This window comes from Cimex lectularius, unplaced genomic scaffold (genome assembly GCF_000648675.2).
Source record: "Cimex lectularius strain Harlan isolate CLEC.00 unplaced genomic scaffold, Clec_2.1 scaffold9, whole genome shotgun sequence".
In the NCBI taxonomy this organism is placed as follows: Eukaryota; Metazoa; Arthropoda; class Insecta; order Hemiptera; family Cimicidae; genus Cimex; species Cimex lectularius.
This window is the reverse complement of record NW_019392733.1, coordinates 755,076-779,875: the sequence shown is the minus strand read 5'-3', so window position 1 is coordinate 779,875 and position 24,800 is coordinate 755,076. Positions and strand designations below refer to the sequence as shown.

Below are 24,800 nucleotides of genomic sequence, written 5' to 3'. Positions count from 1 at the left end.
TTCATGCAAATAAGGTTGAGATGAATAATTTATTGGACATTTACATGCATTAACTACAATAAGTAAATACAAGATGGCTGAATATGGGAACTACTGTTTGAGCGGTTAGGGCGTCCAACTCGGGTTTGATACACATCCCAGCATAGTACATGGCTTTATAATTGATTATGATATGAAAAGCATATTGTAAAGTGGTGTGGTCACTCATGACTGACACCCAATGGGTAGTTGGATATTAAGCTTTATTAATCTTAAAGCTTTTTATCAGATTCAAAATCTTTGTTAAGGGCTCCTGTCTGTATCCTTTAGTCCATGGTTTATCCTCTACCAGGAGTATGAATCTCATCCTGCAAAGGCCTTAAGACATTTCTTTTTCTTGGAATATATCTACATAGGATTGTTTCTACTGTTCTGAGTCTATATGTTTTCAGTATATGCAGTCCTATTATTCTAGTTCTAGCATGTCTTAGGTTTAGTAGTTCTGTGATGGTCCTTTATTGAACTTTTCCACATGCTTCTGTCCTGAGCTACATTCCTGTTGAACTGAGTATTGTGGTTTATTGCCATTTCAGAGGCTGTTCAGTTGACCAATATCGGTTGGAATCACATCTTCACACCATAGAGGATGGGTTACCGTCAACCTCTGAATTGTGGCCCTAGCCTCTGGATCAAGATATATATATATCCCGGGCAGCAGTAGGGCGTCTTTCTCATCACCCTACGCACGTTAATCTAAGGTTTTCATTCAATGCCCTTGTTATCTAAGGTCAAAATTATTAAAAAATTGATATTGAACAAATATTTTTCACCAAAGTAATGGTAACAGGGTTTCTAGTACTGCAAGACAATTTCACAAGATATACATTTATTTTTAAACGTTTTACAAAGCAATTCATTAGATATATTTTTATTACATTTTGTACAAATATTTACAAGCGATATACTTTCTTTTCACAGGATGTATAATGTAAGCGAAGTATTCATCGTTTTAAATTTAAACTTTTTCAAAAACGGTTTCTCCCTTTCCATAAGCAAAAGGAGTATAACGTAGCAGTAGTTACTCAACATACAAAGAAAGTGTAAAAACGATTAAATTTTAAAAAAATTACCCTTCAATGCAAACTGAGTAGTATACTAAACTGATTTTGCAGAAATCTGTGACAAATCAGCACTGATGTAAACGTTGGCAGAAACAGCCATGCTCTGAGAATAATTTTGTTATATCTAGAGTTTTTATCTGGGATTTACTAAAAGAATACATATATGATTCATGATATTGACACAGTATTTAAAAATTAAAAAGCTAGACTCACATTGAAATGGTTTTTACATCATTGTTTGTTTTCATATATGGTTGATTTTTCATCTTGATTATTCGAATGTTAATATATAAAATAAGTCGTCTGTTTACACTGTTTCACTGAAATTCATAGTATTTAGTGTTAACTATTCTGAGTAGAATCAAAATTTAGAACAAGACGATAAAACTAACCACTTAAATAATGAAGCCCGTGTTGAACAAAAACTTGATGTTTAGCAATTTCGCTTCTTATATACAAAATTTATAACCATTTAAAAACACAATATTATATTAATGTGTTTATCCAACTCAACCAAAGTTAATCTGTGGATTGTTTAATTTTGGTGTTGATATCGACAAAAATCTATTCAATACTTTTCTCAACACATGGCCATTTTCTAAGTCAATACCGCTTTCACAAATGTTTTTATTTGTGAGCAGGTACCTAATAAATTGTAAGTTTTGAGCATACAAAGACAAAATTGTAGAGGACGAAAGAGAAAAACTCCCATAAAAATAAAATTTTAGCCACCGATCAATTATTTAGTACTTGGGTAATAGTCGTTAATTGGGTTCAAAAGAACCTCCGCATTAAAAAAATGCGGTAAAAAAAAAAAAAAAAAAAAAAAAAAAAAAAAAAAAAAAAAAACCAGTTATATCAATAAAGAAATTAAGTTTCATCACCAGTTAAGATATCGCCAGTTATTTACACCTAAATCATTTTTATGATGTTATTCGAACTACTCGTTTAAATTATTGTGTAATACATACCTGTAATGTATTACATTAAATTAATTTAAAGTTATTTAATGAAAATTTGAGAAAAAAATAATAAAATGACATAGATTACAGATATAAAACATTTTCACGTTATACTTGTAGAAACTTGGAATGCTTACAAATTATAAAAAAATAACTTTTTTGAACAAAGGTTTTTACAAAGGCATTTGTTGTTTACCTATTTATGATTTTTTTTTTGTTAAATGTTTTGTCTTTTTGAAGATTATTAAAGGAGAGAAAAATGGAGCCTCAAATTGGAATATTCCTTTATATTTCAATTTGAAATAAAATAGGGAAAACAAATAGTTTAATATTTTTATGTTTACAATTTTTTGTTCAAATTATGTAATTATTAAGTTTATAAAAATAAATATATTGCAAATATATTTGTAAACATTTTTACAAAAATGATTACAAGGAAGTGAATACCTAAATTAAAAGACGAAAGTACTGTACACGTTATAATTATAACAGCTCTGCGACATCAAGATTAACGAAAAACAAATATTTTTATAAAATTGGAAAATAATAAAACAACGTATTGCCAATTTGATTGAGAATTTGGATAATAAACCCATCAATCATTATTAGGTCAGTTGCAAACAACTGCTTTCAACAATTGTGAAACAAAATCAAAAACAGTCCAGTATCGTGTAAAAAAATTTTTGTCGCTCAACGTTTACAAAATAAAAAAAATTTAACAATAAGTTTTTTTATTCATTTTTCATCAGCCTTTTTTATATGTATGTTTTTCGGTAAATAAATTTAAATTATTACAAAGAAAAAGAAAAAAATTCAAGCACTATGCACTGTAATTTTTTTTTATCATCCAAACAATTTTTGCTACAATGTAGTTAAAGGTTATAAGCTTTTTCTAAACTTTTTTTAAATAATTTGTGAAAGAAACATGGAAATAACAAACTCCATCTCACTTGGTGTGCGCCCTGCATTTTTACAGTTTACGTTGCCCATTGTTCTAATTGTTTTAAATCTTCGTCTTCATCTGAAACTGAAAAAAAAAAGTTATAACATACTATTAAATATAGTTAATAGTGGGTTGTAACACAAAACCGTATTTTTCAATAGTTTGATTTTTATAGATACTATGTTTTGAAGCAGTGTTTATTTAGTATTCAATTTTGTTCAAGATCTTGTATTTTTACAAAGCGTTATTGCTAATTTACATGGACGAAAAATAGTGTATTTTGTCATTTAATGATTTTTTATTATTACCATATGCTGGTGAATAAATGAGTTGGAAATAATTGTCAGCATAAAGTAGTGGTGTAAAAATTTTCTACAGCTGTAAATCTCTGATGACTCGGCAACCCGGTAGGGAACAAAGGAATATTTCCTAAAAACCTGGAGGGTGTAGAAATGTGACAAGTGAAAAGCCCCAATAAATAACAAAAAAGACAAAGTGTTATTTATTGAAGGAAAATAGTCGCGTGTCGTGGACAGGGCTCATTGAGGTGAGGGTCACCATAAAATTGGGATCGTGTCAACTGGATGAGCTTTGTACACCCTTCATCATAGGGACATCGACAAAGGTGGCTGTATAATGGAAGCTTCCTAAAATTACGATGTGTGGCGTGATTGGGCAGGTCATGACCATCAGGCCCAACAAATTTTGCTTTCCCTTCCATCTAGATGGTTGGGAAATCAGTATAAAATGGGAACATTGGAAAAGCAAGTACCCCCATTGAAAACTCAGTCAGAGGGTGAGTGAAGACACTCGGTCGTGACAAGATGTCAACTGTCAAATGTCTAGGATGGACTCAGTCGGGGAGGTCAGCAAGAGCCAGAGGACTCATTCAGCCAGAGCCAAAAAGGTGACAGCTGGTGAGCTAAGTCGAGTAGATTTGACTGTCAAGGGTCTAGGAAGCAGTGGGAATGGGAAACTAGGAGGAGCTAAAGGATGTGGAACTGGTGTTGTTGGCTTTTGGGGTAAGTTATTTTTGTACATAAACACATCCCCTTGGAGTTGTATTGTTTGTTTTGTACAGGGTGTCCTTTTTAAATAGCCCAGCTGAATTTCTCTTGAACTACTGACCTATAAAAAATGTTTCATATTTTTTAGTCTAGTTTCAAATGTTTACCTTTTTTGGAGTAATATTATACAGGGTACATCAGGCCCAGTTCAACTTCACAATTTCAAATATGACCCTATATATCCTGACACATCATTTTAAAGGATTTTTTACGCTGAAAACAATGATGCAATCGGATTCTAAATTGGTCAAAAAATGACAAAGTTATGACAAAAAGTTTGAAAAGAAAAACACATTTCATTTGTTCCAGAGAAATTCAGCCGGGCCATTTAAAAAAGGACACCCTGTAAATTAAAACGGATTGTAAAAGCGTAAAAATAAAGTGTATGAATATTATCTCTATGGTTTTTGTATTTTTGAACCATCCACTCAAAAAGTAATTAAGCGTGTACGCTAAATGTCTTGCATTGCTCAGTGATAGGGACGGACATTGAGCATCAGGGCCACTTACTTATACCACTAAGGGAAAAACTGCAGAAAACACACTGATGAGTTTATCACTCAAAAACCGAAAAGTTCTCAGAGGATGGAATTACAAAATTACATGTAAGATAGGAAAAATTGTGAGCAAAATGGTTCAAATATTGTTGACTAAATTTGTTTACAATACTTTTCATTGAATTTACCATTTAAGGAAAACCTATATACTTATTTTATGACCCCATATTAACAATTAATTGTACGATACTTACAACACTATCATTATTAATTGTATCAATTAGACTAATGACATACCTTTTGCTTTTGGCTTGGCGGTTGCAGGAACTGCTTGAGGTACTTGTGGAAATTGGTCTGCAGTAGGAGTAGGACCGGTTCCAAGCAATTCCCTGTCAAGCTCCTCCTGTTCCAATTCTTCTAATTCCCTTTCTAGCTCATCCTGAAATAAAAAAATTCATTAACATGTAAATAAAAAGTAGTATAATGCCCAAAGATATATCTGATCAATTCAATGGCAATATAGTATCTTATCAGATAAACATAGATAAGAACATGAATTACAGGTATATATTGATACAATAAAAATTTAGAAAAGTACAAAATAATTTAAAATAATATTCAAATTTGTGGGGAAAATAGTATTGATCCAATGTATTGCATCAAAAAGTCAAAAGCAAAATTGAGAGAAGTTAGAAAATCACATAAATCAATTTAAATATTGTCATACCTCATCGATGTCATTTCCAAATGAAATAGGATTAGATATAGCGCCAGATATTTCTTTTGCAACATCATGTTGTTCCGCTATGTCATCCATCATCTCATGAACTTGATCGACATCCCTAAAACACAGCAAATAAACATTGCATTTGTTCATTTTATTTTATTTAAACAAGTTTTAAAGTCAATTTCAATAGTTACATTTGCTGGTGAGTGTTTTTAAGTGTGTCCGCTGCCAATTTCATAGTCTGTAAAATTGCAGTGTTCGTATTGGCCGATTCTAAGGACTCCCTTTGCATTTCGATCGTCGATAACGTTCCATCGATTTGTTGCAATTGCCTTTCATATCGCTTTTTCCTCCTGAGAGCTTGTAACGCAACTGGAAGCACAATAAAAATTAAAATAATTTGTGCAATTCTCTATTGAAATTACAAGAGGAAAGTTAATTGGAAAATGATTTTTCAGACTTTTCCTTTGCCTCAGAAACATATAATTTATTTCACATGTTCTAACTAATTTTTCCAACAATCAAATCAGAGTGACAGCTAGTAAAATAATAGTAAGTACCACACTTTTTTAAAAACAAAACTGAATCACCTAGAAGTTAAACACAATTTTTTAATATTTTTATTTTAAAAAGCCTGGATCTTGTTTTACTACTAAAAAATTCTTGCTGTTTAAATTTCTGGAATAATCAACTAAAGCACACACATCAATCTAGTGTGTTTACTCATCTAAATCACATTATTATTTTATTTGCATGAAATAAGACACATTAAATATCAATATAAAATACAAAAATTATATTCTAGCGGTACCTCAATCCACCAACATAGTAGGTTGAATAAAATCTTATTAATGTATTTCTACATTTACACAGTTTACACTACTTGGAGGCTTAATTAATCAGGATTAATCTGATCTACTGTGGATTCTAAGACCATACAACCTGCCAGAATCACATATTGGGAGAAATGGTGGATAGAGAGATCCTACACAGAATGTCTTTAAGTATCTAAGTAGTAATTACTCCTGGTTTTAGGATGGTATTAAATATTAAATAGTAAATAGTAAAATTAAAATAAAAACAAGTACTGTCCAGATTATCAAGCAAATAAAAATTAGTATGGTACGATTCGTGAAATTTGTAGTGAGGCTACCGCTTCCATAACAAAGAGTATGGAGGAATATCTAGTACTCCATCACACTGAGTGAATAGTATGTAAGCAGGAAAGTATGTATTTAAGAGGGAGTGAGGGTGTGAATGGATTTGAATTTGGAGAAAGATTGTGCTGGGGCTGAAATGACCTAGCTGTTGACAACTCCCGTGCCCTACCTCGGTGGATGGATAAGACCGAGGTCTGAACCCCTCCAACACCTTGGGTTGGTGATTCTCGAGGCATGCGAGTGATTTATTGTAAATTAGATAATCTGGAATTGCTGATGGACTGTGAGAAGCGATGCACTCAACTCAGCCCACATTATGTGTGCACATATGTGTGCAGAATTAGGCTTTTATTAATCAGTAATCAGTAAACATTGCACAACTGAACGGTAAATTTAATCAAACACATGATTATCCAAAGATAAATTTATAATCAAAACTCCCTTCGGTGAAATTGAAACCAGATTTGTGGAAAAATTTTGGAATTTGAATTGAGGCCTTTGATATACACCAATGGATCTAAAATGGAATAAGGGATGGTAGTGTAGATATGAAATAAAAATTTGAAAGGTTTCCTGACTGTGAAATACCAAAATAGAAGAAATGAGAGAGGGAAAGAAGATGGAAATGAAGATAAGAAATAAAGAAAAGAAAGTTGAAGTGGTCAAGATTTATTTATAAAAATTTCTGTCCCAATAGGAAATCCTACTAAGGGACAATTTTAAACAATAAAACATTTTAATACATTCTAATTAATTAGTATTTAAATTTAACAGCAGGCCTGTTACCGAGAACTGCCACTCTGATTGATTTTGTGAAGATGGCTAGACTGTCAGCAAACAAATCCGTCATATGACCAAACTCATTAAACAGTTTTGACATTCGATAGGGGGTGTATTACCATAGCTTGTTCTGTAAAAGCCAATGTGAAATACAACTTGACTTCCAAGATCTCTGTTATGTGAAAGGAAGAAAGGATATTGGATGCATCAATAATATATGAAAAACTTTCCAGGAAAATACTAATTGGCCAGAATACGATGAGTCGAGGACTAATAGAGCATGAAATGGTGGCTGCTTTAGATTTGTAAACTAGATATTTTACCAGTTTTTACTGCACCCTTTCTTGCCTGCACTGATCATCAGATTCAAAGGTTCACAAGCTATATGTGCATTTAGATTACTCTTGTGAGAGAAAAATCATATGAAATTTATTTATAATTTATAAACAAAATTTATGTTCTCTTCAGGTTTCTACATGCAAAGGTCACACCCAGGTCAGAGAAAGACTTTTTATTTCTTAATATCTTGATTTTTGTTGAGAAGGCAGCTAGATCTTTTTGTAAGGGGACGTAATCACACAAACGTAACATAGTGAACCCTTTAATAAGGGACTCCTTTGTTACAGATGTGCCAGCATGAAAGATTTATTTTTTAACAGAACAGAAAACCCCTGAATGTTAATATTTCACAATTTCAAAGAGAAATACAAAATCAATCACTAGATCAGCTGGAATTGTGGAAAAACTAAACCAGTGTTTTGTTTTTAAATTTAGTGTCTAAAATCTATATTTCTTTTCTTATCTTCACTCACATCTTCTTTCCCTCGCTTAATTCTTTTATTTTAATATTTATGTCAGGAACACTTTCAAATTTTTATTTCATATTTACACTACCTTCTCTTATTCCATTTTGGATCCATTGGTGTATACCAAAGGTCATTTCCAATTTGAAACTTTTATTTTCCAAATATCTGGTTGACTTGAAAAATGTGTTATCATATTGTAAAAATCATTAGAATACACCTCTCGAAAGAGGACAAAAGTTCTGCCATGTTGACTGTCCCTTTGCAAGAGATTTCACTGCATTTGTATGTTTTCAGGTTGTCAGACAGAAGAAGGATTGCACTGTCACCAGAACAGTCGTACCATTGAATGTAGAAGTGGACAAAATGAGAGATTTGAAACAGCTGAAGACTTTCAAAGAGAAAGACAAAAATCAGTCACTTCAACTCCTTATAGAAGAGGTAATCACCAGGATATGACGAGACTGAAGGAAACGTACCAGCGATGAACAAACGAAAGAATCAACACCTAGATGAACAGCATCATACCGTTGAATGTTGTAGTGTACAAAATAGGTTTGAAACAGCTGAGCACTATTTCAAACAGAATGACAAAAATCAATCACAAGTGCAGCTAGAATTGAGGAAAAGGAAAAGCCTTTTGAAAAAGTGTGTAAGGCCATCATATTCATTAAATCGTCTATGGCATTGAAACAAGTCGTATGTGACTGTGAAGCCTAAAATTTTAAAGTGACTGCTGTCTGTTATCGTATGAAAAAAAATCTCTCTTTAGAGGACGCTTTTCAAAAGAGGGCAAAAGTAGTGCCACCATTACTGTCCTTTTACAAGGGGCTTCACTGTATTTGTTTATACATTTTCAGCTTATCAGCTAGAAGAAATATCGCACTGCCGCAAGAGCCGTCATATTGCTGAATGTAGTACTTCATATGTTTGAAAGGTTCCAAACAGCTGAACACTATTTGAAAGAAAAAGACAAAAGTCAATCACTGGTTCAACTGTAATTGTAGAAAAGCAAAACCCTCTTGAAAAAATGTGTAAGGCTTCGTTGAATCGGCAGTGGCACTGTAACAAGTTAGATGTGACTTTGAAGCCTGACTTGTCACTCACACATAGGCAATTACGAAAAAATAATTTTAAAAAAAATTATGAAGTTGCTCAAAATTCGGAAATGGAATATCACTTCCCAACGCATAGATAAATAAATATTGGGGTTAATGCTACATCCAGTCGGGTTGAAAGGGATTGGGAATCACCAGAAATTTAAAAAAATATACAATTTAAAAGAAAATGCACATTTACGACAGTTAAATTAAATGGATGACTCATATTCGGCATAACAGAGATTAGTCATTAGGCTTTTATATCTGAAATCGAACGAAAAAACTGGTCAGGAATATGCTAAAGTGTTTTTTTATAACAAAAATGTAATAAAATTAAAGAAATTCTGTTTAGAAAAAAGATAAAATCAAAGGCGATTGTCACAGTTGAAAGTAACCTCGTGATAAACAAACAAAGGAAAGGAGAGGACTCGAGTGTGAAAAATAAAAATAAATTACAGACCTCGTTTGTTGTGCGTCCCGTTTTTCTTGACAATGGCGAGTTCTTGGTCGATTTTCTTTTCTAAAAATTCCTGTTTTTTGACGAGCATTTCTTCGGTTTCTCTCAATTTCTGTATCGCCTCGGACGCAGTCGGGACTTTGTCGTCCTTCTTTCCGCCGAATACTTTGCTGAAAAAGCTCATCTTTCTTTCCTTTGTTAATTTTCAGCTGTATCGCACCGCGATTTTGAGATCGGTTTTTGTTAAAGAAAAAATGTAAAAAAAAAAAAAAGTCCGCTACTAAACGTAGGAACGAGCAAACGGGAGGAAGGAATTCCGCTGGATCTTTCACTGGGCAGGCAACCTGGGCTACTAGATATCAGGTGACTCACCTGCCTCCCAAATAGTCGATTTTTCGATAACAACCATCCTACAAATTTCAATTTCATTTTCCCACTTTCAACTTATTATTATATTTTACCTATCCATAAATTTACCGTAACTTTATTCGGATAAAGTAATAAAAACTTTATTACGACTGACTGGGAAAGGAAAATGTAATATTATCAATGACAGCATTGAATTACAGCGGGTGCTCTTCAATATTTATTTATTAGAATAAATTGTCTATATTTTAACCGATACATTAAAAACATTTTATTCAACCCTCCGACCCTCACTGATAATGTCGCAATCAAAATATAATCGACATCGTTTCTTCAAAATTTCCGCCGAGCTCACTTTTACCGAATTCGCGTAGCTCCTATAGCGTTTTGAAAATTGAATTCACTTTTTACATGTCAAATTTTTGTAACTAAATTAGCCTTTTTTGCAAATTCTCTCTTTTACAAATAGAATTCACACTTTTGCAAATCAATTTTATCCTTGTGCAAATTTAAATCATCATTTTGCACGTCAAATTCACACTTTGTTTCTTCAGTCTTTTAAAATTGAATTCATTCTTTTGCAAATTAATGTTATTTTGCAAACCAAATTCATCTTTTTACCAATAGAATTCATCTTTTTACAAATCATATTCACTCATAAATTTTATCCTTTTGCAAATTAAATATACCATGTTACAATTAAAATTCAAACTATTGAAAATTTACTCTTTTACAAACTGAATTAACCCTTTTTCAACTTAAATTCCCATTTTCGCAAATCAAATTTCCCTTCTGCCAATTACATCTTTTAAACGATTAACTTTTTTGCAAATTAAATTAGCTCTTTTGCAAAGCGATTATTTCTAGATCTATATATTATTTTTAAAAAATCAATTCTTTCCATGAAGAAATCTCATAATAGTGATGTGTATAACAGAACATGTTTCATAATTTATTTTAATTTTTCTCGGCCGACCGGTGAGTTTTAACAGTTTGGGCTACATAGAATATATGCTATATAATTTAAAATAGTGCTAATAGTAACAGGCTCAATAAACACCCTTGTTGCAGTCCAAAAAGTTACAAACTAAAACCATTTGTACACCAAACAGTGATTCTTATTTTAACGAAGTGGTTTTGTAATTTCAAATTTAAAAAGGAAAAACAAATTTAAAAAGTTTATTAAATACAATTTGACGTGGGATATTGAAATTCAAAAGTTGAACAGTTTGATTATTTTGTGTCTGTGGAATGGCCATTGAGATACCAAGACAAGTGATTCCGCGGAATAACCTTCTTTACGTGTAACATGTCAAATTGTAAATAAATAAGGCTGGCTTATAAGAAAGTGAAAAAGATTTTCTTTTGTTTATTTCTACCCGAAAAGTCAATTTTGGACAACAGTAGACGGTTCAGGTATAAAAGATCCTAATTAAAATGTTGATTTTTATTAATATCCATAATAAAACCGTGGAGAAGTTTGTTTTTTGGCATTTGACTTCTCGTTTTTTCCCATTTATTGAACTAGTTTGTCCGTCAGTGTTTGATTTTAACTTTTTTTCAGCCAAGTCAAAGAAAAGCTAAAATACAACATAGATAACGATGCCAACTGTAATATTACTCGATACGTCTGCAAATACAAACCCATTGATTAAAAAACATGGTACTGAATATAGTAAAACATTCCAAATGGCTATTAATGGGATAGCATGCTTATTGGATCACATATCTACTGCTGCACCTTTAGAATTTATTTCAGTCGTATGTATTTCATCTTTTTGTTGGGCTGTATCAGAAGTCTGTGCTTTGATTTGAAGTTTGAGAGCTTTGATCATTTGTAGTTTGGAATTTACTGCTTTCTTCAGTTGCCTGCGGAGTGATAGTCTATCCTAAGTAAGGGTCGACTGAGATGGTTAGTAGGGATCAAATCTACACCTTTGTGGCCTATCTGGATATGCATAAAAACCTAACTTTTCAGATTTGCCAGACCTTTGGTACAAATTCGATTTTTGTAGTGTCTTTCTTGTTATTGTGCTTACATTTCATCAAATTCAATTTTTTTTTTTTTTGGCCTCCCAGCTGCGGGTTGGTTCTCCTTCAAGCGATTTTTCATTTTTGATGAAACTTCTGGAACTCCATTATAACTCTTAATTGACCCTTCCACACGTGGTGAAAATGCTCTGCCACTTAAATGCACATGTACGTACAAAATATTGTGGCCTAACCTATGTTTGGTGGGTCTCAGAGTACTGGATATTCTGCCTGCCATCATTCACAGTAATAAACACATTCACACTGATTATAATAAACTTTCACTACATGTACAATTAAAAATTTAAAAAAAAAGTCACCAAGGTTTTATGCCGTTGTCTCGCTCACAACCACTAAATTTATATATATGTATATATAAAAGCAACCTAGGTTGGTGGGTCCGTGGGGTATTGTGTATTCCGTCATAAACCTACTGCGTGGTACTCTATATTCCACCCCCCCACACACACACACTCTCACTCACTCACTCACTCAACTAGCCCATCACTTTAATAAATACATTCATTCACCTAGTTTGGTGGGTATGTGGGATACTCTATATTCTGCCACACTATCCACACACACACACTCACACTCTGTCATCCTATAGGACTATTAAATGCATTCATTCATACTCGGACTAATAAATAGGTTTGTTCTAAATGGGAAAACACCACATGGGGAAAGTTATCAAATTCAATTATATGCATTTCTCTGCTTTAGGTGTCCAAACAAATTTTGTTGTCAACACTGCTGTGTCAAGTTGTCAAGTTTATTGTGCATCTCCAGTGTTGTGTAGAGCTCCTCATTAATCTTAAGGCTATTTATCTGATCCCAAAGCTTTTCCAAGGACTCCCGTATCCTTTAGGCCTGAGCTTTTCCTTTCCCAGGAGTAGGAATCTCTGCGTACATAAGCCTTCACACCAACAGAGAACATGTTCTGCTGTCTCTTCTTCTTCCTGGCTATATTTGCACAGTTGTTTCTGCCTCTCCGAGTCTATATGCCTCAAGAGTTTGCAATGAATAAAACATTTGTATAAAAATATACCTAGAAAATGCTCAGACTTTTGTTAAGCCGTATTATTATTGACTGAATAATTTTTAAATTGACTACTACAAACTGTGAGATTTTACTGTGTACATTTTTATTCCAGGTGACGTATGTTTATGGATTAGAAGTCTTATGCCCATTTACAAGAGAAGTCAGCACAATTAAAACCTCGCTTCTTCAGATTAAATCTAATGATAAATTTTATTTGACCGAAAGCTTAATAGCCGTAGAAAAGTTCATTGTTTCAGAATGGGGCAGCTCTCATTCCTGCAATGTAAGTAATATTTTTTTTAAAAAGTAATTAACCACTGTTAGATCAAATAACCAAACATTAATCCATCAATATTTTTAACTTTTGTCAATTTGAAAAGTTACCCTCTCAGTATGTCTTGAATTTTTGATAGTTACTGTAATTTAATTTGATGCATTTGGTGGCTTTCCACACATGGTTTTTCATACAGAATGAATGTATTTATTAGCATGAGTGTTTGAGTGAATGGGTGGGTTTGTGATAAAATAGAGAGTACCTCACAGACCCACCAAACTAAGTGGAGTCAAGATTTTATTGTCCTGAATGAATGTATTAGTGCAATAGGTTGAGAGAGGTTTGTGGTTTTTTTTTGTCGGAATATAGAGACCACAGACTCATAAAATTAGGTTAGCTATATTATTGTCCTGAATGAATGTATTTATTAGTTAGTCTAATAGGTTGAGTGAGTTGATGAGTTTGTGGCAGAATATAGAGTGCTCCACACACTCACCGATTAAGCTAGCTTTTTAGCGTATTTGTATTTAGAGTGAAAGGGGGACCACTCTGGCATATCAAATACCCCAGTAACTCCCCAAATTTCATCTGTACATATTGTATGAGTGTATTAATTACATTGAATGTTTATGTGGGTTTGTGGCGGAATTACAGTACAACATGGACCTACTAACCTAAGTTAGTTTTAGATACATTTTTTTTTTGACTGGGGCTTCCGACATCTATGTCATTTTAGCCCCCAACTAAGTCTGTATTCTATTTACACTTTCAAACTTTCAAACATTACATCATACAAATAAATACATTCATACACATAAATACATCTGTACAGAACACTCATTCACTTTGGTTGATGGAGTATTTGATATTCCTCCACCGACCTATACTCAAACTAATCTAGATTGGGGTCAATGGAGTACTTTTATAAAAATTCCGCCATCGACCCTGAACACACACTCTTACGCTCTCAACGTTCGAGGGGCGATGATGACGTTATATTTCACCCTCACCCCTCGCCATTCACGCTAATAAATACATGCACTCAGACAAAACATATAGACACAACACATAAGACATATTATATACAATAAAAAAACCCATTTAAGCGGAACAGGGGACTCTGAAACTCGCTACCGTGTTCGAGAACTCTTCATAAGTCCGGTGGCATGCCTACACGCTCTCTGTAAGGAGCCAAGGCATGACTCGCCTCTATTATGTGGGACACATCGAGCAACCTTTCTCTGCATAAGGAGCACCTGCGCCTCCTAAAATTTTAATTATTTGTATGTCATGTGTACATGAGTTGCAAAGCCTTTTTACCATGTGTGGAAGGGCAAATTAAGAATGATTTTGTTGAAAATGAACAGCCACAAAAATTCATCAAAAATATGATAATAAAATATATGCTAGCCCCCCCCTACTAGAGAGCCAAATTTTGGTAATAAAAAAACCTTGGGTGAAAAATGTGAGATGCTGGCAATAGCCATGGCAGGTAGTTGACCTGGGGGAGGGAGGAAATTAATTTATGCCTGTTCCATTGCATGAAAGTCTTTGCTATTGCACATTTTACAATATATCTACTTAACTTTTGTGTGTTTGTGTTTTTTTGTTGCAGATAGTAGTGGTTCTTATGGACAATGTAATAAACCTATGCGGATTACAACTTCCATTCTCATTTCCTGGAAATATAATTTTCGTTTCCCTTAGTTCTGAACCAGTGCGAAGTAATGTCCCGTCAAAAATTGATTGGTTCAAGTTTAGCGTGAAAGTGTACCAACCCGATTTGCCAATATCTGGTACAGAAGTCCAACAATTATTTATTTCCATAGGGGAACGGTTTTATTCGTTGTGGATTGGAAACTTAATTTGTGGTCATTTTAATTCAAAAATCTCATTGACTCCTAGTCCAGAGGTAAGGCAAAAATTTAAAATGCTTAAAAGTTCATATTTGGAACTTTATTGGTGTAATTTTATATTTAAGGCTAATTGTAGTGCTAAATTAAAAACAAAATGAAAGACTTTTAATATTATTTAATGCATCTTAATATAAAAAACATATTAAGAAAGTAAAGAATAAAATTTAATTGTGTCATTTAAATTAGCCTCATTTCAAAGTTTCTGACTTTGAGTACGCCACATACACTATGGAACCACAAATAGAAATTTGTGGATTTATTGAACTCCAAAATGTTGGAAGCCCCGGAGCTGTGTCAAGACATCTCGTTCTGCCTTACTCACCACCAATACCGTATTTGCACAAGCCATTTTCATCCTATTCGAGCAGAAATCAGGCTTCGACAGATTCAGATGACGAAGGCCAAGATGAGGGGCAAGTGCCTTCATTTTGTGTTCTGCTTCATGGAGCTCTAAAGGTAAACTTTTCCCAGATCAAATGTCTGCTTTATTAAAAAGTTTTTTAAACAATATAGTTAAAAATTCTAAAATAAATATAAATTGTGTATTGTAGGTGGAAAATATGGCAGCTCTATGTCAAGTTGGAAATAATTGGTATGGTGTTCTATTTTCTTGGGCCGATTCAAAAAAGAAATCCAACCTCATGCTCAGTCTGTTGGAACCTGGTTCAGAACCTGTACCTTGGCTTGGAGACCTAAATAATCTTACAATCAAGACTGCATCGGAAGAATGTAATAACGTCTTTAATACAGTTTAAAAATATATTTAATACATGTCTTACTGTCTTAGGTGAAAGTTTTCCTGTTAAAACAGTTGAAAAAAGAAGTTATGCAGCCAATTGTGTTGCTTGGATCCGTCAAGCTGGTTTTCAAACCGATATCCAAAAGATTTTGCGCCATGCACGTAAAATCCCAGAGAAGACTTTGCAGTTTTACAAAGTATGATTGAATGTCATTTTAATAACTGTTAACTTTATTTACATCAACTATCATTTCAGGAGTTGAATCGTGTCCGAAGAGCAGCAATCTGTCTGGGATTTCTTCCTCTTATCGACGGTTTGGCGGCCATTTTGGATAGAGAATGTACAACGCTTCCTGGGACGGTTCATCCGGCGTGTGCATTCCAGTTGTCTCATGCTGCCGTCATACTTCGACAACCATGCAGTAGGGACCCAAAATATGTCATTTTACCCATGAATATGTCGTTTTGATCATAAGAATAAAATTCAATTGGGTTCTTTAAAAAATTCTAAAAAAAATAAATGTTCATAAAATTTTTCTGTTTAATAAAATGTAGCTTAACTTTTGTTTATAGGTGCATTAGTTTTTAAATAATTATGTTGTTTTTGTGACATGGGAAATTAAACAAAAATAAACCAAGAACGCAGAATCAATGTATGTATTAAAATTTAATATTACTGCATAAATTGATCAGATGAAGAGGATATAATTGAAAAGATAAAATTTATTGTTAGTCCTCATAAAAAATTATATAATTCGTAAAGTGCCTTATTTTTTATTTATTCATTTATTTTTAAAAATCTACTTAATATAATTGAATGAATTACAATTAAATACTTTAAAAAATCAAAACAATCAATTATCTTTTATACAGATAAAATAAAATAAAACTTAAAATAATAAATTAGCAGTAAATATTAAAATTTACTGCACTATTTTGGATCAAAGGTCATGCATAGTTATTACTGAGTTACGATAAAGCAAAAAGGCAGAAATAAGAAATATCAACTTTCCTTGTTAAATCCATTACAGTTCCTGGTCCAATTGACCAATTAACATTTTTTAATTAATTAATATTTATGAAAGGTTTTGGTCAAGATAAAAAAGTTTTTCCGTCTTAATTCTACTATTTACTACTTACAGAAAAAGTGGAAAAAGTTAAGTGTATTTGTATTCAGAATTAATATTAAACTTAAAAATTATAAATGATTGTGTACTAATTGTAAAGAAAAACAGAACTTTTATTTTTATCGATTATTATTTTTATCTTGCAAATAAATTAAAAAAAAAAAAAAATAGTACACTTAAATAACAGACTGATTGTTTCGGATTTGAAATTTGATTCTTTTGTGTCTGTGTTTATATATAAAGATTTATCTACGCTTTTTGCTCTTTTTTTATTTGAATTTAAAACAATTATTTACATTTTTGTTTTCCAACATAAACACATGTATGTACAAATGATTTACAAATCTCTGTGTACGCTGAGTGTGTACATACTATTTAAAAAAATTGTGTATAGTGTATTTAACGTGTACAATGTGTATTTTATGGAAAGTACAAAATATTTTATTTATGGTAAGATTAAAAAAGAGTCCAACATTTTCCACTTTTTAAAATAATTTTATTTAAGAGAAAAAATTGTCTTAAATACAAACAGTGATTTATTTTGATTTGATATAAACAATGACATCGCTGTTGATAAGTCAAAATCAATAAATGAACAATCTTGGACACAGAAAAATTTTCTGCTTTTAAATAATTGCTTAGCATTAATTAATTAATTATTTATTTATGTTTAAGTTTAAATCAATTTTATACATCAAATTTTTAACTGCTCACAATAATTAATATCATAGAAACCTACTTGGAATATTGGAAGCCACTCTTCCAATCAAACATGCAAAAAAAAGAGTTGGTTTTATTGACTTATTTTTAGTCATTACAGTTTTTTTTTTAAATTTTTTATATATTTGTGTAAATATAACTTTTCATATTTTATTGTGTGACCGAATCACTTGAAATCCTCTTATGCTCGTTATAATTGCTAAATGCTATAAAAAACTATTAATATTTTTCAATGACCTTAGTACTCTTGATGATGATGATGATAAAAGTGTACTATGAAAAAGGGGTTTGCTGTTTCCCAAGCACTGCCGAATTTGGTTTATTTTTAATTTTCCTACTACCTTTGTTCAGTTCAATTGAATTGATCCTTCTCCTAAGAAATAGACTTTGAATCCTTTTAAAAAGATAATTCCTACTCACAGTAAGTAGGAACTATAAACTTATTGTTAAAACTATAAACCATAAACTTACTGTGAGTAGGAACTATCTTTTTAAAAGGATTGAACACCACACTCACTACACCATTCATCATTTCTATAGTCTTTGAATGCCATTGCTGCAATTATTTTTTCCTTGATCTCCTTGATATCCTAGGTTATGTCTCCATTGAGTGCTTGCTTCACATTTGGAGATAATATGCCAATTTCTTCTTTATTATGGTCAATTCTCAGCTTTTAACGGTTTTTTAAATGTTGTACTCAGGCTAGAATGTAAATCAGGCAAGGTGTTCCTGAAGATGAAGATAAGAACATACTATGAGGTGGGGCACTGCCAAGTTATGGAGATAAAGCCGAGTTGGTGCAACCAGACCTTAGTTTATCAAGGAATTTGATTAGTAGGCCCGGTTTCAGTGGTTGAATTTTTTTTGGGGTTATTTTTAATTTTCCTAGATCCTTCTTTAATGACGAATTAGGCCATCAATGCCCTATTATTTTTACCCAGGTTTTCTTGGTAGTGTTTGTTGTCAAGATATAATATAACCTACAAATGACGTTTTCATTGAATATACCCATGTCGATGTAGATCTATATGATTAGTCAGGGTGTATTTTATATTGCACCCCTTAAGAGCCATTATATCCCCCGTTCCGTGCTAGCACACTGGCGAGTCATAGGGCCTGTTGCACCAATCAACGTTTAAACAGGGTTCACTGGAACCTCGTTCATAATTTGAACCAAGTTCAAAGGAATGTTCGTTTTACTGAACCTCGCGGCCTAATGATGATGCTAATTGATGAGTGTTAATAAATATGCAAGAGAGAAAGCATTGAGTTATATCGTAAAGCAAATAAAAATTGTCGGGCTTGTTGCTCATATAAATACAAAACCACTTAGAACTATGATGTAGTGGGGTCGTCGGTAAGGCGTTGACACGGTGCTCATCACTAAAGTGTCCGGGGTTCGAATCCAGCAGTTCTGCATTCGTACCAGACTTACTTACAACATACATACAAAAACACCAACACCCCGAGGGTTGGTATGACCTCTTCTGTTGGACCCTCGTAAAAATGCATATCAAAAGTTGAGATAAATTTTTATTGGAACGTGGGAACAAAAACCAATAAAAAATCTCTTCCAACTTTTTTTAATCAAAAGTTCAATCTTTAAAAACACAGGTTTTGTAAAGAAATGAATGACGCACTCTGAACTAGGTTTAACCCACGCTCGACGGCTGATCAAAGTTGAACCAGGTTCATCATTTGCACTCGGTTCAAGATAGAATGAAAAACGGCAATTTGTAAATTGAACCCGGTTCAGCACTAAACTGTGTTTAAGCCAAGTTGGTGCAACCAGCCCTTAGTTTATCAAGGAATTTGATTAGTAGGCCTGGTTTCAGTGGTTGAATTTTTTCTATGGTTTAATTGTACGCCCCAAAGCACTTCCTCCTGTGGGCAAGTGTAGCACCACAGTTTGTTAATAGATGTGCTGGTGTTTCCTCTGCTCCTTTGCAGAATCTGCTCTCGCCAAGTTGGGTTATGCCAATCTTCTTCAAATGCACAGTTGCAGTGTCCTGTTAAGAATCCTGTTGGGATTTGTAGTTTTTTCCTGCTTCCTTTAATACATCCTGTTACCTCTTTCCTCCAAAATTTGTTAGGAAGTTCTTGGATTGTTTATGTCCAATGAATGATTTCCATTGTTCCTTCATTTTCTTTTTATCATTCTGTCTGAGGTACTAATTGATAGTGTGGGCTCCTATGCCACAGAAGGGTTTGGGTCCTATCAGCGGTATAGAAGCCCCTTTTCTTGCAAGGGTGCCCGCTTTCTCATTGCCTTCTACTCCCACATGTCCTGGGGCGCAACAGAGGCTGACTTTGTTGTATACCTAATATGTTTAGTTTGGTTTTTCAGTTCAGCACCATCTTTGAACTAATGATGTTTGAACTTAGTTAGTGCTTTGATGACTGCTTGGCTATCTGACATGGTACCTATGCTATTATTTTTGTACCTTTTATTCAAGTTAAATTGAGTACATCCTCTATTGCGTAGACCTCAGCTTGGAAGATACTGGAGTATTTCCACATGGGTTCTGAGTATTTGGTTCCAGGACCTGCCCCCATACCTTCTTGTGTTTTAGATCAATCCGGGTACCAATAGATGGTGCCATTTTTAAAGGAAGTGTTTTTCTCTTTTTCCTAATATTTTTTGGTACCTAGGTTTGTTTGGAAGTTTTGATTAAATTCAAACATCCTGTTCGTGTCATCTCTAGAAGCCATGAGTATTGGATGGTCTTTCATTATGTTGTTGCTATCTCTCTATTTTAGTTTCATTCCTGTTGTAGGTTTCTCTTTAATAATACTAATAATAATTTTCTGTGCTGTCCTCATTATCATATGGTGTAGGGGAATTAATCCTAATATCTTCTACTTTCCAACTGTGGGACTTGTTCACATTGCTCCTGTTATACAAATGCATGCAAGTCTCTGTATTTTTGTGAGTTCTCTTCATTTTGTTACTCTTCTTTATCGGCCCAGGCTATAGCTTCGTATGTCAGCATAGGTCTTACCATCATGGTGTATTTATGCCCTAGAAACAATGAAACTGGATGGGAACTAAACATTTTGGGCACACAACAATAGTTAATAAAATCAGACATCAATTCATATAAATGGGGATTGATTTCATGATCCTGGGAACCAGGGAACGTACAGTAGTCAAAGGGCTGCAGTTCTTGGGAATACACCTTCCAATTTTCTTATGCTTTTACGTTTCCTTGTAAACTTTGCATCATCATTCTGCAGCTGATCAGGCCTGCACCAATTCCACGCATGACCCATTGAAAGAGGTCTTCTGCTATTTCAACAATCAAAAGAGACATCTTCTATCAAAACTTCACTTTCTAGGGGCCTAGGTTAGCAAGATCTCGGTCCTTCAAGCTGAAATACATGCCATCAGTGCTTGTACCTTAGAAAATCTTAAAATAGGTTGCATTAACAAAAAATCCTTTTAAGATCAGATAGCTAAGCAGCTATTAAAGTGTCGACATGTAAAAAAATCACACCAAAATTAGTCACTGAATGCATCCAAATTTTCCAAAACCTGGGGGAAAACAATAACCTGATGTTATCTTGGGAACCTGGTCACAAATGAATTTTGAGTAATGAAAAGGCAGACACTCGGCCAGAGGATGAACTGCAATACCCTGATGTCGTATACCTTTCTTGGAATATAAAAACATAGAATCCTTCATTACAGAATCGATCCAAAAAAGACAAAAGTGGATAAACTCTAGAGGTGCCAAACAAAGTAAGCTTGTGTTAAAACAACCCTCACTAAGACTGGCAAACTCACTGGTTCAGTTAGAGAGGGTTAAACTCAGAGGAGGATAGGAGAAAACATCTACAAACATTGGTATATTCAATGATGACCTCACTTGTAGGTTATGCAATAATGAGGAAGAAACAGCCACCCGTGTAATCTTCAAACGTGAAGCAACTGCTCAATGGAGACATAACTTGGATATAAAAAGAAAACATAGGGGAAGAAATTTAGCAACAACAATCAATGACCGAATACTTAGCATAGGATTGCATTGAATAAGGAACTAGGAAAGTAGAATGAGCCAGAAAGCTGCTTGGGGAAACAAAAACTCTGACTTTCTAGTATCCAAATTTATCGAACCCTTCTGTGGCATAGGAATCCACACTATTAACGAATATCTCAGACAGAAGGGCAAAAAGAAAATGAAGGAACAATGGAATTCACTCATTGGACATAAACAATCCAAGAATCTTCTAACCAATTTTGGCAAGAAAGAAATCACAGAATGTGTCAAAGGAAGCAGGAACAGACTGCAAATCCTAACAGGACACTGCAAACTAAACAAACACTTAAAGAAAATTGGAACAATCCAAGATGGCACATGTAGATTCTGCAAGGAAGCAGAAGAGACACCAACACATTTATTAACAAACTGCGGAGCTACATTAGCCCGCAGGATAAGTTTTGGGATGTATAATGTGACCATAGAAGAGCTTCAACCACTGAAACCGGGCCTATTATTAAGTTTCTTGATGAAATAGGACTCACCAATGGGCTTTAGGCAGAGCACGGGGGATACAATAGCTCTTAAAGGGTGCAGTATACCATACCCTGGAAAAATTATATCTACATCTACATCCAAATTTATCATTATCATCATAATCATTTAATTAAATACTGTGGAAATTCATTAACCTGATTTTTCTCTTCTCTTTCGTAATATTATGATTCTCAAATATTTAATCAAAATGTTATGCACCCAGAAAAAATTGACTGTAAATAAATTGAAAATTAATTGTTAAGTTGTACCTCTCATTCTTACTGTTTTCAGACCAAATAATTCGATTTTCTTTTAGTCAGTTCTTCTATGTAACTTCTTAAAAAAATAAAAATAAAATCTCTTTATTATTATATTAATCCATATACTTAGATAAAAAGAGTAATTAATTAAAATTATTATTATCATTAATGAGATTATTCTGAATTACAATTAATTGGTCAAGCGGACCACAAAATTAGTGAATTAAATGATTTAAAGTGAAATATACTTCACTAAAGCTCTCTGTGGCCATTTCATTTGTCGTCGAGAATCCAATCTGATTTCACAACATTTGAAAAATGGCAAAAAGGAGGGAGAATTCAAAGGGTGCGGTTGAGATGGGAAGTTGGTGTCCGGGTGGATCGAGGTCACGATAGCTCAAGTGGTAGAGCAGCAGCGTATCAAGCCGATGATCGTGGGTTCAAATCCCGCTCGTACCATTGACTTTTTTATCTCAACTAAAAACTTTAATTAATTGTAATATATTAATTGGTCAAGCGGACCATGAAATTAGTGAATTTAATTATTCTGAATTTTAAAAACAAGTCATTATGTAAAAAAATTCACAGATCAGGACGAATTTACAAGGGGGCTTGACATCCAACTGTTCATTAGGTGTCACAGAAGAAAGGTCCAACCACTTTACAATACATTTTTCATACCATTATCAACTAAAAATCCATGGGCTACACCGGGATTCGAACCAAGAACTGCTAGTATGGCAAACATGGGTCGGAAACCTTAACTACTAATCCACTGTGGTTTTGATCAAACTAGCTGAGGAAGGTTTAAAGGGTTTATATTTTTAAATGAAGTACAATTTTGTATATTTTAGTATATTTTTTCAGCCAGAAAAAAGTTTCTTATTGCAGATCATGAACTATGTATATACAAATGACAGTACAGTAGAATCTGATACATATCTAAATATTTCAACATTGTTAAAAAGAACAATCTTGAGGTAAAGAATATAAATTTATCGTTTCCCTATAAATAATATATGATGACCCTTTAATTAGCATTCATTAAAAGGTCTAATAATTTGGTACAAATTATTTAGATTGAACTGTTTAGGCACAAGTGTCCTAAGATTATAGTCTTTAGAGGTTTTTCTGACACCTTAGGTTTATCCAAAACAAATAGGAAAACTAAAGTACATAAGATGAGTTAATATTTCTATTTGGAATTATTGTAACAAAACAATAAAGCATTTTTTTGAGTTTTTAGTTTCATACAATACTTGAAATAACAGTACAACAAATAAAAAAGTTACAGTTTATAGGAAAATAAATTAATTCCCAAATCATAAACAGTGGAGATTTAATTGGAAAATTAACATACATTCTGAATTCCTATTTTGAGCCATTTACACAATTTCCTTAGACTACAAATACATTATACAAACTACTTTTTTTATTTTTTTAAATATAACTCTCATATATTTAATAATGATATGTATGTTTAGAAGATGCCTGCTAGCTCGATACTCAGTCTGATTTATGATATGTATATGTTTCAATGCCATCACAATGAATTTGTTTTTCCTTTTAGTCCTCAGAAAACAGTATACATTTATATAGAATTTACATATATATATTTTTTTTATAAATAAGATTGCGTAGTGTACACTGATTATTTGATATTGGAATATATTAAGGTCTTCGGTGCAATAATTCTGATTGCATTAAAAATAGGATTTTTGGTCAAAATCTTTTCAAATAATCTTCTTTTAGGCAACCCTCAACTTGTTTTCTTCTTTATAGAAATAAAATTGTTTAATAAATTAACACAAGTAATAACAATCGTTGATTTTAAGCAGAAGAGCTATGTTGTACAGCAGCAATGAATTCTTAATTCATTTAAACTAACAGCTCTAATGACTAAATATTAATGTAAAGAATACACATTTTTTGTTTAGATCAAATAAAAATAATTTCTTTGATATAGCTATGTTATATACACAGCAACAAACAAATTTCTCTTTCTAATGAACATTTTTCTCAATTTCTAACATCCAAATACTTTTAACAGCATTAATTCAACGCTAAAAATAGTCGAAGGTTTGACATTGTTTCTTTTTTTATTCAGATCCAAAGTTAAAACATTTCATTTTTTTCACAATTAGTCAATCCTGCAAAAATTTGTGCACCTTAGCATGCCGACTGCATAACACGCAACATATCACACCTCCA

The 24,800-nt window shown here is 33.0% G+C and overlaps 2 protein-coding genes across 2 annotated transcripts; one reads left to right on the top strand and one right to left on the bottom strand.

Annotated features, from left to right (window-relative positions):
* Positions 1-2,528: 2,528 nt before the first annotated feature.
* On the bottom strand, positions 2,529-9,964 carry LOC106665398 (charged multivesicular body protein 4b). The gene is made up of 5 exons (XM_014391808.2): positions 9,600-9,964; positions 5,491-5,668; positions 5,297-5,411; positions 4,867-5,008; positions 2,529-3,089 (listed from the first exon to the last, which is right to left on the bottom strand). The coding sequence occupies exons 1-5, from the start codon at positions 9,778-9,780 to the stop codon at positions 3,040-3,042; spliced, it is 666 nt and encodes a 221-aa protein (XP_014247294.1). The 5' UTR covers positions 9,781-9,964; the 3' UTR covers positions 2,529-3,039.
* A 1,297-nt stretch (positions 9,965-11,261) lies between these two features.
* Positions 11,262-16,729, top strand: LOC106665427 (integrator complex subunit 14). Its single transcript, XM_014391843.2, has 8 exons — positions 11,262-11,378; positions 11,527-11,723; positions 13,148-13,318; positions 14,925-15,221; positions 15,412-15,681; positions 15,777-15,954; positions 16,013-16,161; positions 16,221-16,729. Exons 2-8 carry the CDS (start codon positions 11,565-11,567, stop codon positions 16,431-16,433), a joined length of 1,437 nt encoding a protein of 478 aa, XP_014247329.1. The 5' UTR covers positions 11,262-11,378; positions 11,527-11,564; the 3' UTR covers positions 16,434-16,729.
* The last annotated feature ends 8,071 nt before the right edge of the window (positions 16,730-24,800 follow it).

Coding starts and splice junctions, on each gene's coding strand:
- LOC106665398 (XM_014391808.2), bottom strand. CDS start 9,780: ATGAGCTTTTTCAGCAAAGTATTCGGCGGAAAGAAGGACGACAAAGTC. Junction 5,669..9,599: donor CGGGACGCACAACAAACGAG/GTCTGTAATTTA, acceptor TTGTGCTTCCAG/TTGCGTTACAAGCTCTCAGG. Junction 5,009..5,296: donor TTGGAAATGACATCGATGAG/GTATGACAATAT, acceptor TTTTTATTTCAG/GATGAGCTAGAAAGGGAATT.
- LOC106665427 (XM_014391843.2), top strand. CDS start 11,565: ATGCCAACTGTAATATTACTCGATACGTCTGCAAATACAAACCCATTG. Junction 15,955..16,012: donor CAAGACTGCATCGGAAGAAT/GTAATAACGTCT, acceptor TTACTGTCTTAG/GTGAAAGTTTTCCTGTTAAA. Junction 16,162..16,220: donor AGACTTTGCAGTTTTACAAA/GTATGATTGAAT, acceptor CTATCATTTCAG/GAGTTGAATCGTGTCCGAAG.